Here is a 14,910-nt window from a genome sequence, read left to right on the forward strand (position 1 = left end):
ACTCAAACGTCTTCAGGCATAAATCAGAGGATTTTTTTATTCTAGATGTAACAAAAGTTGACATGAAGCAGCTTTTTAAAGAAATACAGTACATCAACAAGACGTTTTCCAAACAACCTCTGAGTTTGCCTGTTCATACACTTGATACTTTTGATTTTTTTTTTCTTCAGAGACATATGAAAATATAATTTAATGCACTTAACACATAATACATTCACTGTACACTATATCAAACACTTTCCTCCACACTGGCAGTATAATACTGTCACAATCTCAATTGGACCTTAGTTCCTTTACACAAACATCATGCTGTGAGGATGTTAGAAAATGGCTAGTTTTTGATAAATCCCTTGTCCTGTGGTATTATCATCTGTATGGTCTTCATTGGGATTTATTGATTTCAGTACCCTCAACTGACATTACATTTTATGGCACAAAGTCAGAACTGGGAGGGTTTCCTCAAAGACCATCATCAGGACTGCAAGAGTGAAAATGTGCTAAATGATCTGCTGTAATTATATTCATAACCATGACTTTGACATGTTTTATAGGACTGTGGAATGATGAATAACAAGAAAATTAGACTGTGATGTCTGTGTAATGTTTGCTTACAATTGAATTTGTGTGGCATTCAAAATGAAGCTGCACTGAATGGAATGGTTTACAAATGAAGGCAACGGTTGTACAGACAAAAATCTCCCAATACTGGAAACACTATAGATTTGGTGCACATCTGCCCTGGGAGCATTTGAAACGTCTGCTCTGAAGGCCTTTTGACTCATTTTGGTTGTTACTGTACAAACAACTAAAATGAGATATTGGCAAAAAAAAATGCTTATTTGTTGGCAACTTGTTACAAAAAGTGCATCAATCCTTCACCCCTCAAAATAGAGAGGGAAACTGCGCAAGTCATCAGAAAAGTGACCAGGAACATAAGAAACAATGACGCACAGAGTTCCCACTATCCCACTAAAACATGATCAGAACACTTGGGCAGGACAGTGGGGCTGAAATGCTTGAAAAACGTCACCTGAGATCATCCTTTGGTGCTCACACACAGATGAAGGCAGTAAAACAGATGACTTAAAGAGGTTTGGAATACTTGTGATATGAAAAAAAAAGTCCAACAAATTAATACTATAACATTCAATCTAACAGGTAATGAAACATTTAGATTTTTTTTTCAGCTTGGATTTCTCTTGCTATACCACACACATTGTAATTTTTGTCATTTGCTCCTAACAAATATTTTGATAACCAGAGGCAATCTAATGATGCTCTCCCTTTTTCCAAAAGAACAATGGTGTCATATAGATCAATCAAAGCTTAAATGTGCAAAATACAAAACTGTGAACTACATAAAGATTCAACATTCTGAATTAAAAAACAAGAACGAATAATATCACATCTATACCATGCAATCAAAAATAGTGTCATAACAAAGTGGGACAAAGAAGAGAGAAAGGGTTTCAGGATAAGAGGAATGAGAAATAGCCATTGCTGGTGATAGTGGCTTTCAGATGTTGGGGAAGTTTCCTGAAGGAGAATGCTGGTCGCTCACTCCGTCTCTACTGCTGCATCTTACGGATCATGTCGGTAGAGATGGGTGGGTGAAAGTTGATGGTGTGGTGGCGGAGACCCTGAGACGTTTTGTAGCTCTTCCCACACCGGCACTTGAAGGGTTTGCGCACCCTTATCTGGGTTCGATGGCCGTTTTTGGCGTGATACTTGATCCCGTTCACATTCTGTAATGAAGCAAAGAAAATGAATCATCTTTTACTGAGTTTTCCACATCTGTGTCATTTGTATAATGTCAACCATAAGAGGTAGAAATTTACAAGTGGGCTTGAGACACTATCTCGTACATTTCTACAAAAGACGTTGCCGTTTGATATAAAGCTATCAAGGAGAAATAAAGTGTGTTCTTGTTACAAATCTGCCTTGTTCTGCCTCTGAACAGATGCCTAATGCTGCCTGCTGCCACAGACTAAGTCATCGCCCATAACCCTGTCATTCACGTCAGCAATGCAATTTTCTCAAGCTGCACATAATTTATCCCAACCACACACACCAGATGTGAATGGAAAATCCCGTAAAACTCCACATCACTGGAGTGGACTGGATGTATGCATCTATGTTGACATGCTGTAACGCTCCACCATGGGCGGATTTTCCGTTGTCAACAGCAGGGGCTCTATTTTGATTTCACATTCTCATTTGTGTGAGAAAAAAAACAAAAATCCCACACTTTGCACACTAATTCATTTGTATTAAATGTACAGCATTCTCCTGCCTTGTATCTCTTTTTACAGCCTGGTACGGGGCAGGCGAAAGGCTTCTCGTCTCCTCCGTTCATGCACATGGAGCTGAGGATAGACTCGGAGCTGATGGCGCTCTCTGTGGTCCACGACTCATCGCTGTCAGACTCCTCAAAGTCTACCTCCTCCTCATCACACTCGCTACCTGTTGAAAGGGGAAACACAAAAAGTAACTGACTCATAAACATCTCTTCCAACATGCAATCATACACATTTTTCTTTCCTTCTCTACTTGGTGACTAATCACTGACGATAAAATTCTTGCTCTTTGATGCTTCAGTCAGATAATTGTGTGCCATTCTCAACATACGCGCCCCGGTACTTCAGTGTTCCCATAATCTCCATTTCATGTGCAACAGTGCCCAGGTTTTTAGAAAAGACTGAAATATGTCAGTTGTGGGAAAGAATTGATGCATTTACTGTAATGAGGTTTAGGGGTCAATGAGCTGCAAATACTCAATCCCTTACTTAAGGATATTTTCCAGAAGAAGCGATAAAAAACCACAAAAGCTGCAAAACAGACGTAACTTTAAAGTATGCAAACTTAACGGAAAACGTATGAGTACATGGGAAAGATCACCAAAAATAGTTTTTCTGTTAAGCAATCTTCACTGTGGTAAACAAGACAAATCAGTTGGACTGTGAGAACCCAGCGTTGTTTCTATTGCTTGAAAGCGAATCATGTTTGACAAGCCCTCCTGATGTTGTGAGAAACATTTAAAGTGAACGTATCAATAAAGTAAGTCAGCGAAAGCATTTAGGGAGAACATCTATTTTATCAGTTAAAGGGATAAAGGGTTTTCTACTAGCAAATACAAATAAAACTTGTCCTTTTCATTTTCATTTGCCATTTCAGCGATGATAACAGACTACGTATTTTTTGAATCTTCAACCATTTAAAAAGTAAATGTAGGGATTCAAATGTAACTTTGAGCCAGTGCCATTAACTACAGCTGAGCACAAGTTTTGTGAAACTTGTCTCACTCTTTGTGTCAGTCCGTCAATAGTGGATATCTAACCAGGAAAGTGATTGTAAAGGTTGCTGACGTACCTGTGGGAGTGTTACTGCGGAAAGAAGAGGAAGGGGTGATGGGTGGGGTGACTGGAGGGGTGAGGTTTCCACTGGTGTGGCGAGGTGGAGTGGACACACTGGTGCGGGACAGACTGCCTGCCAAAGACAGAGACAACTTAGGCTGCACCTTCTTCTTCAGGGTGTCGTGCTCTCGCCGCGCTGCCTCTGTCATGAACCTGGCATTGTGAGATATCAGACCGAGTCAGCATTTGCAATATTTGACAAGAAAACGGGCGATCTTGTTTAAATGAACACTGGATGATGTGTTACTGCGGGATTGCCTTTCTGTTAGCAAAGTTCTGCCGTTGATGGTTTGCTCCTGTTTAGCACATGCTTGGAAAAAGAATATCATTGGCTCTGCTCTCATCAAAAAAAAAAAAAAAAACACCAAAGTTTATGATGGATAGTAAAGTCTTTGGTAAATGTGTAACATAAAATGAAATGTTAACATAGACATTGTAAAAGCAGAAGTGGAATTAACAAATTAAGCTTTAACCACATCAAGATGTGTTTGTGCAGGCAGGGAGACAGCAGCAGACCTTCTTGAACACTGGCTTGTTGCCACTAAAACCACTATTCAAGCACCATATCAAAGACGACAGGGATGAACCTCGAGCAATAAAACAAACCAATTACCAAATACAGAAGCAATTCATCGAAGCAAACCACCAGACGACATTTGAGATCACTGGTTAAACCTCAAAGGAGAAAACTCTCCTAAGTGCACAGCAGAAACACTCACTGATCGAGACGACTTGAAGATCATATTTTACCCGGCCAAAGATTCATAACTTTAATGTTATTGTTATTTTAGATTGACTTATTGAGTTATATTCAGCTGCTTTCACTCTCTATAATGGTTGTATTTTTTACCTGTTGATGTAGCTAAGGGCAACATATGTCGGCTGCTGCAGCTCCTGCTTCTCCAGAAGACGGGGGTCTGTGTCTGAGCAGAAGAGAGAGGCAGAGAGTCCAGAGATTAGCCACAGAATATAAATGTCAACATTGGCTAATTTTCTAGTTTACCAAAAAAATGCAAATCTTATCATGTAATAGAATATTCGTGTGTTTGCATTTGTGATGCCCAAATTCCACCTAAACTAGTCTTTGCACTGGTTGGTTTACACTAGATCACACCCCTCTCAAAATATGCATCCTTGCCAACCGGAGATAATGAGTGTAGTGACAGAGTGGATCGGTCTGGAGAGCAAGTCATTTCTTCTTGTGCAACACAGACACAGTGTAAAAATGCACAGGTGGGGTACTTATACATTTACTTTATTTGATAGGTGATGCAATTAAAATCTGTATTTTAATTTAGATATTAAGGTAGATAAACAGCAGATAGACATACGCAAAACAAATCCAAGTTTCAGAATTTCAATACTTTTGCACTAGATGTCCAAAATGTGATGCAGCACAAAGTAGTAGGAAGTAATCTCTCCCTCTGCCTTAAAAATAACTTTTACATTGTTTATTTTTGGCTATCAGAGGCTACCTCGTATCTTCATGCAGCATCAAAAGATATATCATTAGAGCCCATTATGAGTTAACACATATCTGAAAAAAAAAGAACTCCTCAGTACATAAATTAAATGATTGGTTGTGTCTTTTGGATGTTGTTGGTAATTATAAAGTACACATTTGCCTTACATTTGTCTTACATCAGTGTGCACCTGAGCAGTGAGCAGCACCTGAGCAGTGAGCAGCACCTGAGCAGTGAGCAGCACCTGAGCAGTGAGCAGCACCTGAGCAGTGAGCAGCACCTGAGCAGTGAGCAGCACCTGAGCAGTGAGCAGCACCTGAGCAGTGAGCAGCACCTGAGCAGTGAGCAGCACCTGAGCAGTGAGCAGCACCTGAGCAGTGAGCAGCACCTGAGCAGTGAGCAGCACCTGAGCAGTGAGCAGCACCTGAGCAGTGAGCAGCACCTGAGCAGTGAGCAGCACCTGAGCAGTGAGCAGCACCTGAGCAGTGAGCAGCACCTGAGCAGTGAGCAGCACCTGAGCAGTGCACACAGTGGCAGGCTGGCGATGAACTTGGAAAGTCTCAGGTATGAATGTGAGGAGTCAAAGAGCACATAGGCTGAGGTTATTCAACAGATAAAGGCTAAATGCGGGTACGGTCTAATGTGGAGTACAATAAACTGTAGTATGATACCATGCGCCTTTGTCTAGAAGACTACAGCCAGTTTAGTTTAGCTGGAGAAGCTATTCAGTTCTAAAGCGGATGCTGGTTTACTCCATCTAAAGAAATATACTAACAGTTGAACAGTGTGCTTCAGACTTCTTTCCTAATTGTAAAATGCAAAAAGAAATATGCTGCTACACCGTTACTTTTATTCAGACTATAGAGGAGAAAGTAACATCTCGAGTGCCTCTCTCTTGAGTTTCCATGGTACTTTTTGTAAATCTGCACAGCAGACACCACATTGCTCATACATGACCACACTTGACACATACTGTGTTTCCACATGCTGTGCTCCAGACATTCATCTTGCTGAGCGGTGCTAAATGTACAACAATAGCCAATCTCCACACCCTGAGGTGAAGAAGGCCTGACTTCAAACACTCCTCGTTCTGCCATCCATGTGGGAGAAGAGCGATGCCCTATAAAACAACAGTGTCGACCACTTCCCAGCTGAGCCTCACTGTCTGCCTCTGACAGAGCTGTGAAGGGCTGCTACCCCCATGTGGTTAAAACTAATGCCTGTTTCCATCCACAAGCTCATTTATACACAACACAAACACCTCAGGCTGTTTGTAACATTCAATTTTAAAATGTGCTTTCTATGGCACAATGACTACAGGCAGCTTTCAGAGTAACTGCTCATTCAGCAAGTAAATAAAAAGAAAGCAGTCATGGTTGATCAAGTTTCACAAAGATAATGATACAAAACATATGAAACTATAGCGTAATTGAAGTTTCTTCCTTAAAGGGGTAAGCAACACCTTTGTAAATCAGTAATAAAACCCTGAGTCATACTCAATTATAACCTAAAGCAGGTTTAAATGGCCTCCTGTTTGTTTGTAAGACCGAAAGAAAACACCTTAAAACAGATTTCCATTTAGAAAAAATACAATAAAAACAAGTGTTAAAAAATGGTTTCCAGTTCATTTCTGATTAATTGAATGTCCAAGTTTCAAGTTAATTTATGTTGAATTGAATGAGCCTGAGCGAAAGAAGAACGTATTAGATTTTGGTTGTGTTTCTATAAAAGGACAATTTGTTTTTCACTGTATAAAGAACATCAACACCTCTTGTTTATTCACTGAGATGCCTTTCATACAAACAATGAAGTATGAAACGTTGAGATGAAATGCTGCTTTGCTTTTAATTTTATGAACTAAAACAAGGATTTTGGGTGACACTGGTAGCCGAGTGGTTTTTGCACACATCGCATGTACAGAGGCTAAGGTCATCCAAACAGGTGGATTCGGACTCCACTGCAGAAACTCTAAATAAGGGCATAAATAGATCAAAAATAAACCTTTAAATAAAAAAAGGGATTTTGGCAAATTTTGCTTTCATTTATTTCATCATTAAAGATTTTGTTTAAAAAGTGTGTCAGTTTCCTTAAAGGCAAAAATAATTTAGTGGAAAAGAGTAACCCTAAAAAGTAATGATTAATTCAAGAAAGGTCACCTATATCAGAGAATTTCCATTGATACCTGCTGACTTTTGTATTCTTCAATGTTGTTATATAATCTCACTGTTTATGTCCGAACTGACTGTCAAAATGATACCTTAGCAGGTTTCACATTGATTTAATTCTTATTTAAGTGAAATGTCAACTTCTCTTTGTATCTTAAGCCAGAATTTAGAAATCTGTGCCAACTGAAACACGGACAGAATCTTAACCTGTTTGTAAGAGTCAGCACATTGTGTATAGACCCTTTTAGTGTTAGTAAACAGTGTGACTATATAGTAAATATATACTCTTCATATACATAGACTGTATATTATTTACAGTCTATGCTCCAGACATGTAAACTAAAGCAAGCTAGTAAGTTGTTTTTGGCTTGCATTCGACATAGGTGGAAGAAAATATGAGTCTCTTTGTCTACGTCGCCTACTATCTGGCGATGTAGTTTAGCTCCGTTTTGCCTCCTAATGCTGTGACGTCATTGTAATTTAGGCCTTAAAAGGGTCTATAGATTGTAAATGTGGACCCACACGTGTACACATGCAACGATCCAATAAGAAATAACACAGCTCATGCTGCACACTCAATTTCAACAAAATAAACTACTGGCTTAGGTGAAGGTGAAAGTTGATATTGACCAGTAATACTCAACCCAAACCACATATAAGTGCAAATGGTAAATGGACTTGGAAAGCCCAAGACTACTCTTCTGACCTCTCAAAGCTACATGTCACAATCACCCATTAACAACACATGTACACACTGATGGCAGAGGCTGCCATGTAAAGTGCCCAACAGTACTATTCAGTTAGCACACATTCACATCTCTGGCTATGCAACAGGAGCAATTTAGGACTCAGTGTCTTGCCCAAGAACCCTTGCAGGAGCAGGGGATCCAACACCTGACGTTCTGGTTGAGAGACGACTGACTCTACAAGTAGGGCACAGACGTGAGAAAGTCAACAAACTGTCACTGACGTCAGTCCAACTGGAGAGTAGACAAGGGTAATGGAAGAGACAAAACCTGCAAACCACTCAAGGCGGTTGGTGATGAAATAGTGTCATAATTTTATGATACTGGCAGGCAGGCTGTAAGAGAAGCTTAAACCTCAGCGCCTGAGGCTCAAGAGGTTTCCCTCAGGTCCTGAGTCGTAAGCAAGTGTTTCATTAACGTTGGATTTATCCCCAATGTGACGGACAGCACATCTCTCTTCACTCTTCAGCCAAAGTCGTGAAAACACCAAGTAGGAAAGACATGTTCATATAACAACTTTACTCCAATGCCAGAAGCTGGAGGCAGTGCACAGACTATTCTGAGCTCTGTGTGTTAACATGTGTGAGCGTAAGTGCACACAAAATCCCTCCAAAGATCCCTAATGAGCTTGGAGAAGTGGCATGGCAGCCTGCTCACAGACCGCTCAAACAGCAGCGGATCAGTCTGTTCCCACACGCTGTAAATCAAACACACTTCAGGTGGGGACCGGGGCGAGGGAGGCCTGCAGGGGCCAGACCCCCACAGACTCTGCTGTTCTTGGGGCCACCAGCAGTCATGGACCAGGATGAAGGCGCCTCATGTAGAGATGAGAACCCTTTAATGAAACTACACAGGTGGTCCACCATGGTGGCAACTGTAAGAGGCCTTCTGGGAAACAAAATATGCTATTTATTCACCATGGCTTGTTCCAGAACAAACAATCACTTCCTATACACTGCAGCGATTGTTTATGTACAAGATCAAAAGTCAGGTGTTGGATAAATAAGATGTCGACAAGCAGAACAGATGTACATTAAAGAATGATGCATAATAGGTCCCCTTAAATTTGATTCTCAATGAAATGTACTCAAAGCTTTTCAAAGATGTACATAAGTTTAACTCCAAGAATCAACAATATTCCAATGCAGGTTTCTTTCTGTTTTCTATAAATAGCACTTCAACACGAACAGAGAAAATTGAGAACAAAAAGTCCTGAATGATAGCTATTAGAGATTATTAGAAATCGGAGAGAGAGAAAATGGGGAATGCCATGCGGGAAAGGAGACACAGGTCGGTTTTGAAACCAGGCCACCAGCTTGGAGGACTATAGCCTCCGTACTTGGGCGGGGACTACTGGACTACTGGACCATTGGGCTACGGGCGCCCCCAAGAGAAAGTCCTTTTAGTGACCAAAAAAGCAACATAATTTTTCTTCATATTAAAAAAACCCAGAAACAATAACAGTTATATTTCCATTGAATTGACCTAAAGTTATCCTTAAACAATCCTTAACCCTAACATGACACTAATCTTACTTAATATATGAAGCATTTCCGGTATGGTGTCTCTATGTGCAGTATACTTATAAAGTTTATAACCTGAGTGAGTCAGTGGCTGCTGTGTATGAGAGCAGAAAGTATGATACAGTAACTTGTTCTCATTAAAGCCCATGATGGCCCTCAACAGGAAGCCTAGAGACGATCGCACAGCTAACCTTCCTAAGGCAACGGGGGAAGTGACGCCTGCTGCCCTCTCATAACTCCCTCCACGACCCTCTGCCTCACACACACACACACACACACGCACACGCACACGCACACGCACACGCACACGCACACGCACACGCACACGCACACGCACACGCACACAAATCGCAAACACACACATGCACACCAGACGAGCCAGCTCCCTCTCTCATTTCCACCATCGTCTGGCTCTCCATCCAGCCTCATGGCCAAATGCACTGTGGGGTAGAGCGGAGTGCTGAGCATTATGGTGACATGTTTATGGCGGCTCTGAGCAGCGGGGGACATTACCAGGAGTGGTGGCACAGGTAATTCATTATGATGTGACCTCTGAGGAGGAAATTAAACAGAGTCAAGCTCCATGTGGAAGCTGCCTTTGTGGTTTGCTGAAAAACACGAGGAGGCAAAGTGATGTTTATATCTAACAGTGACAACGGCTGAAATGTGTATACACATGCTCTTAGTCACGCACACGTCTCTACAAAAACACATTTGTAAAGACACAAATACAAGCATTTATTGATGCTAATTGCACATATAGTACTTTGGGATAAATGATTACTATTTTCATCTGCTTAGTCTCATGATTTTACTCTTAATTAATCCAAAGTGTTGTCGTTCACAGGGTTCAAGAATATCTTGTTTACAAAATATTCAAAATGGTATTTTTACTCAGAATGACAGAAAGAATTCAACCATAATCAAAACAGATGGGGATTCATTTCATGTCCATCACACATTTAAGAATTAGTCTTATTGTACTACTTTGTGTCTTCAAACCTGATTTTTTTTAATGCTGGAAAATTCAATGAGGGTCACTTACAATTTGGTTTAAATCCAGAGTAAAAAAAAATGGAGGGAATTTCAGCTCTCAAACTTGTGACAAAGTCCAGAGGATTACGGGGTTACATTTTAAAAGAAAAGGAACTATGGTTGCAAATTGTTACATGAAAATGAACCATTCAATCAAAAATTGTGGGTTCCAATTAGCACTGACAAACACATTTCATTGCGGTGGTCAAGAGAATTACCTACATTTTTATCATTTGACATCAGAAAATATATTGTTCAACATTTTCCAAAAGTACTTTACAAAATCTTTTGAGAAAAAATATCAACAAAATTTGCTTTTTAGATCTGCATAGAACTACAACCCCCATATTGTGTTTCGTCCTCATCACAGGCTTTACATTATCTCCCACGAGGAACGTTTTATCGAGTGGAGGAGCCCCTCATGCGGCAGCCACCACACAAGAACAGGAGCAGCGGTGTTGGGGGATGGGGAAATGTAATTAGGCCCACCAGGTGCACAGATCAGGGAACTAGTTACTGCTTCCCAAATTTATTACTTCCATGCAGATTGTGAGGGGGGTGCCCCACCAAAATCTACTAAATGAGCCTTTAGTGAGATTTGGCAACAAACAGACCTATTGTTACAGAGCATGGACACTTCAGGCCTCAGCAGTACGTATAAACATACACTCACAGGTCTGAATAACATGGTTGCTGTTTGCTTCTGGTCCACAGCAGCCTGGTCACTCAGTGACAAAGTAAACGTTTCAATAGCTTAGTGCGAGCAGTTATTCAAGCTGCACAAGAAGCGCTTTCAAGCTACACATGAACCATTCTGTCTAGAAATTTGATGATGTTTAGGGGGCTCATTAAAGTCTACATTATTATTGTTTGGCTTAATTTCACAGTGGACTAAGTGGACAACCAAACACTCCTTTTGTTAATCTAAATGGCCAACAGGGTACCCCATGCACAGCCTATGTTCTCAGGTAAATTAAAAACTCTGTGGCACACTTACTTTACTTTAACTTTACTGTATTTTGCACATTAAGGTTTTCATTAGAGGCTGTGACCCGGTATAGTGTTTATTGTGATGATTGGTTACGTGACGATTTGTATTTTAGGCACCTGTATGCCCTGTGATTGTGCAGCGCAAACCTGAGGAAGCTACAGGCAAAACGCGTTGTTAGCTCACAATAAAATATAGTAAAGTTATTTTCAGTGTGCCATGGAGTTTTGACTCATTTTATTAACTTGAATCGACAACAGTATGCAAATAAACCCTGATTCATTTATGTCTTATTATATCACTGATGTTGGATTTATTTTGGCTTTTGAAATGTTATTTTTATCTATTTAATGTTCAGTAACAACTTAAGTTTTTCAGGAAAGACGCAGCACTTTGATTTGTGTTCTTTTTTTAAGATTTATTTTGGGATTTTTTATGCCTTTATCAAGAGAGTGGATAGAGTCAGAAATGTTATTCAAACATGAGAAGTATCCCTTGATTGTTTTTGTTCTCAATAGCTTACAAATGATCCTTTAAAATATTTCACATTACTGAAGCCGGGTCCTTTGACCTGGATATCTTATGACACAATTCACTGTGTTGTTACATGAGCTGAGGAAGTCAGATTTTTGTTTATAATATGTTTTATAATAAGCCTTAACTGTGCAGACCAAGGCCCTCAAGAATGCTCCCTGACCAAAAGCAGAGCAGCGCCACCTCTTGTCCAAAAACCTCACCTGCAGGCCGTATAGAGAAAAAGGGGACAAGAATGTGTGCTTGTTTTCCAGGCGCCTAATTATAAAGGAGAATGTGCTTTAAGCAGCAGGCCACCAGATGAGGAGGAAGACAGGCCAAATCAAGCACTCTGTCTGTAATTATGCTTCACAGGCACTTGGCACAACGCGCAAGATTTCGCACTTCTCAGAGTGGGCACAGGCCAGCGGACAGAGGAGGGGGGTAGCAAAGTTTTCCACTCTGGCCCAACTAATTGCCTCATTATTCCCCAATAAGTCATTCAGAGGCGTTTTTTTCTAAAGCTAACACCTTGGACACATGCACAGCACACAATCGGAGGGCAGAGAATATTAAAGCAAGTCAAGCAACAAACAAGAATAACAGAGACAGCTGGGCCTTGTCAGCTTCAATAATAAGAGTGTAATATTAAATTAGGAAACAGATGGAGGAACTAACAGAGCGTCACACTGAGAGGAGGGAGGTTTATTTCTGGGATTGTGTTGAAACATATAAAAGCTTTCAGAAAAAAAAGTAACATTTTATATTTACTTTTACTTTAACTTCTTGATTTGTGCACTGTGTGTTCCTTTTCTGTCATTTCTTTGCTGCTTTAAACACAGAAAATGACACAGATTTAGGAATCTTATCAAATGTATCTTGTATTATTTTACAACAAATATGATCTTATGCCTTCCTATAATACAGCACAAATGTGTTGTTAGGTCACGCCCCATGTACATGTAGGATAGTCCTCCAAGCGGACGGCCTGCGTTCAAATCCAACCTGTGGCTCCTTTACCGCATGTCATTCCCCACTCTCTCTCTCTCTCCCCGATTTCTCTATCACTGTCCTATCACATAAAGGCATAAAATACCAAACATAAATCTTAAAAAAGAAGGCTTGCAGGATTAAATATTTTTTAAAGCTTAGACCATTCTTAAAAAAAAACATTTGTATGCTCTCCTACCAAAACATGAACAATAAATAAATAATGAAACATAATATGTTCCTATAAATCAGGGATGGGGAACTTTGGTCACAGCAAGGACCACATTTATTCAATTCTCACTGACAGGGGGACAAATTGTAGTATACAAAAACGATTACAGTCGATTATGTCTCAAATTTAACTCAACATTTACCAGTGATCAAATATTATTCTGGACATATTTCTGGTTTTCATGATTTCATGTCAGATTTTGTCATCTTTTCTTCATGTTTCCAATTAATTGATATGTAAAAATTGACCTGAGGGCCACATTGAGGGTTGATGGGGGCCATCAGTTGCCCACCCCTGCTATAAATACTGACTCTGAGAGCTTATTGTTTCATTTGCCAATAGTAATGAAAACATAACCACCTTGAAATTCAATTTAAAACCTCTAGCATGATGTTCTCATGTACTCAACCACATGGGTTTATTTTTACATCTCACTAAAGTAAATAAAGCATGACTTTTCAACTAAACACACAGTGACTCTGACCAATATAAAACTGTTGTATGCACATCAACTGGCCCACAGCGTCCCTCCCTCAAAACAGGCTGATTATGTTGGGCTCAATTAATGTGGTGATCCCTTACAGTAAATAGGCTACTACAGTTCATAAACTTATTGATGCTGCATTTATTTGAAAGCCATTACGAATTAGTCAACAATTACCATATAAGTTGCTCAATCAGTATTCTTCAATTAAGTGTTTTTTTTGTTGTTGTTAAAGTACCGGATTTGTTTGTGATCTGAACCAAGAGGAAGCTTTTGTTATTGTGTTACTCCTCATGATCTAGAGGTGGCGCTGCTGATTGGAGTAGAACTTGATGTGCAGTCAGGAGAGAAATACCAATTCTATATGGTAAAATAAAATAGGTATTTAACTGAATACAATTTCGACCACAAAAAAAAGTATTTTGAAATGTAATAATTAATTTAAACAATCCAGTACGCCCTCAATTTTAATTAATTTTGAAAACATATAGCGTACAATAGACCTACTATAATAATCTATGTTCAAGAGTTGAACATTTTAAAATAGGCTACATTCTTTTTTTACGGATATATTTGTTTGTCAGTAGATATCTTTATATAAATTATTGTGTTTCAACTGGCAGTAAGTTAATAATAATGTTAATATTAATAACATTGTAAACCAGTAACCTAAAGATACATACTTTGTTGAACTTTGGTAGCCTATATCATTTTAAAAATGCTGACGCTTTTAAAAAGGTAAATAGCCTACACAACATGTGACATAAGACAGTTGGATGGGAAAGAGTGCATTTCTTTCATAAGTAGTCTATAACTGTGTAAACTTTTTGCAGGCTGTTATTTAATCAGTGTTTGTTCATTGGCTCCTGCAGACTGCAACTTCTCTCACGAGCTTCCCTGGCGGCTCCTCGCGCGGCCTCACGCTACAAATATTGATGAACGAGCGACCCGACGGAGCGTCAAGAAAGTCTTCCTGTCTTTGTGTCAGTGCGGCTCATTTGATGTTGTAGCTGTCTTATCTTTTGAAACGCATCTTTAAACAATGCTAGGTGGTGGAGAGGTACTGTATTTCCAACATGGAAACATCAACAGCCACCACACCTAGCAACAGGGTTGTCAGGACGCAGGAAGTAACTTGCTAGCTCGCTAACGTAGCCACTCCTGCTAGCTGCAATCCTCGGCCATTGCTAGCTGCGGCGCTCATGACTTCTCGACTCTTACCGATGTGGTTATCCTCGATGTGCACGATGAGCTCGGCCAGAGAGTCGAAGTGGAGTCCACAGCCCCCGAATCTACAAGCGTTGGAGAAGAAAGACGCAGCGGCGATGCCTGTCATGGTCGCTGCTGCATTGGAAATG

At 40.0% G+C, this 14,910-nt stretch overlaps 1 protein-coding gene across 1 annotated transcript; it reads right to left on the reverse strand.

Annotated features, from left to right (window-relative positions):
- Nucleotides 1-19: 19 nt before the first annotated feature.
- jazf1b (JAZF zinc finger 1b) lies at nucleotides 20-14,908 on the reverse strand. The gene is made up of 5 exons (XM_020637376.3): nucleotides 14,774-14,908; nucleotides 4,264-4,336; nucleotides 3,370-3,566; nucleotides 2,294-2,463; nucleotides 20-1,745 (listed from the first exon to the last, which is right to left on the reverse strand). The coding sequence occupies exons 1-5, from the start codon at nucleotides 14,886-14,888 to the stop codon at nucleotides 1,569-1,571; spliced, it is 732 nt and encodes a 243-aa protein (XP_020493032.1). The 5' UTR covers nucleotides 14,889-14,908; the 3' UTR covers nucleotides 20-1,568.
- Nucleotides 14,909-14,910: the final 2 nt, after the last annotated feature.

This window comes from Labrus bergylta, chromosome 8 (assembly GCF_963930695.1).
Source record: "Labrus bergylta chromosome 8, fLabBer1.1, whole genome shotgun sequence".
Lineage (NCBI taxonomy): Eukaryota > Metazoa > Chordata > Actinopteri > Labriformes > Labridae > Labrus > Labrus bergylta.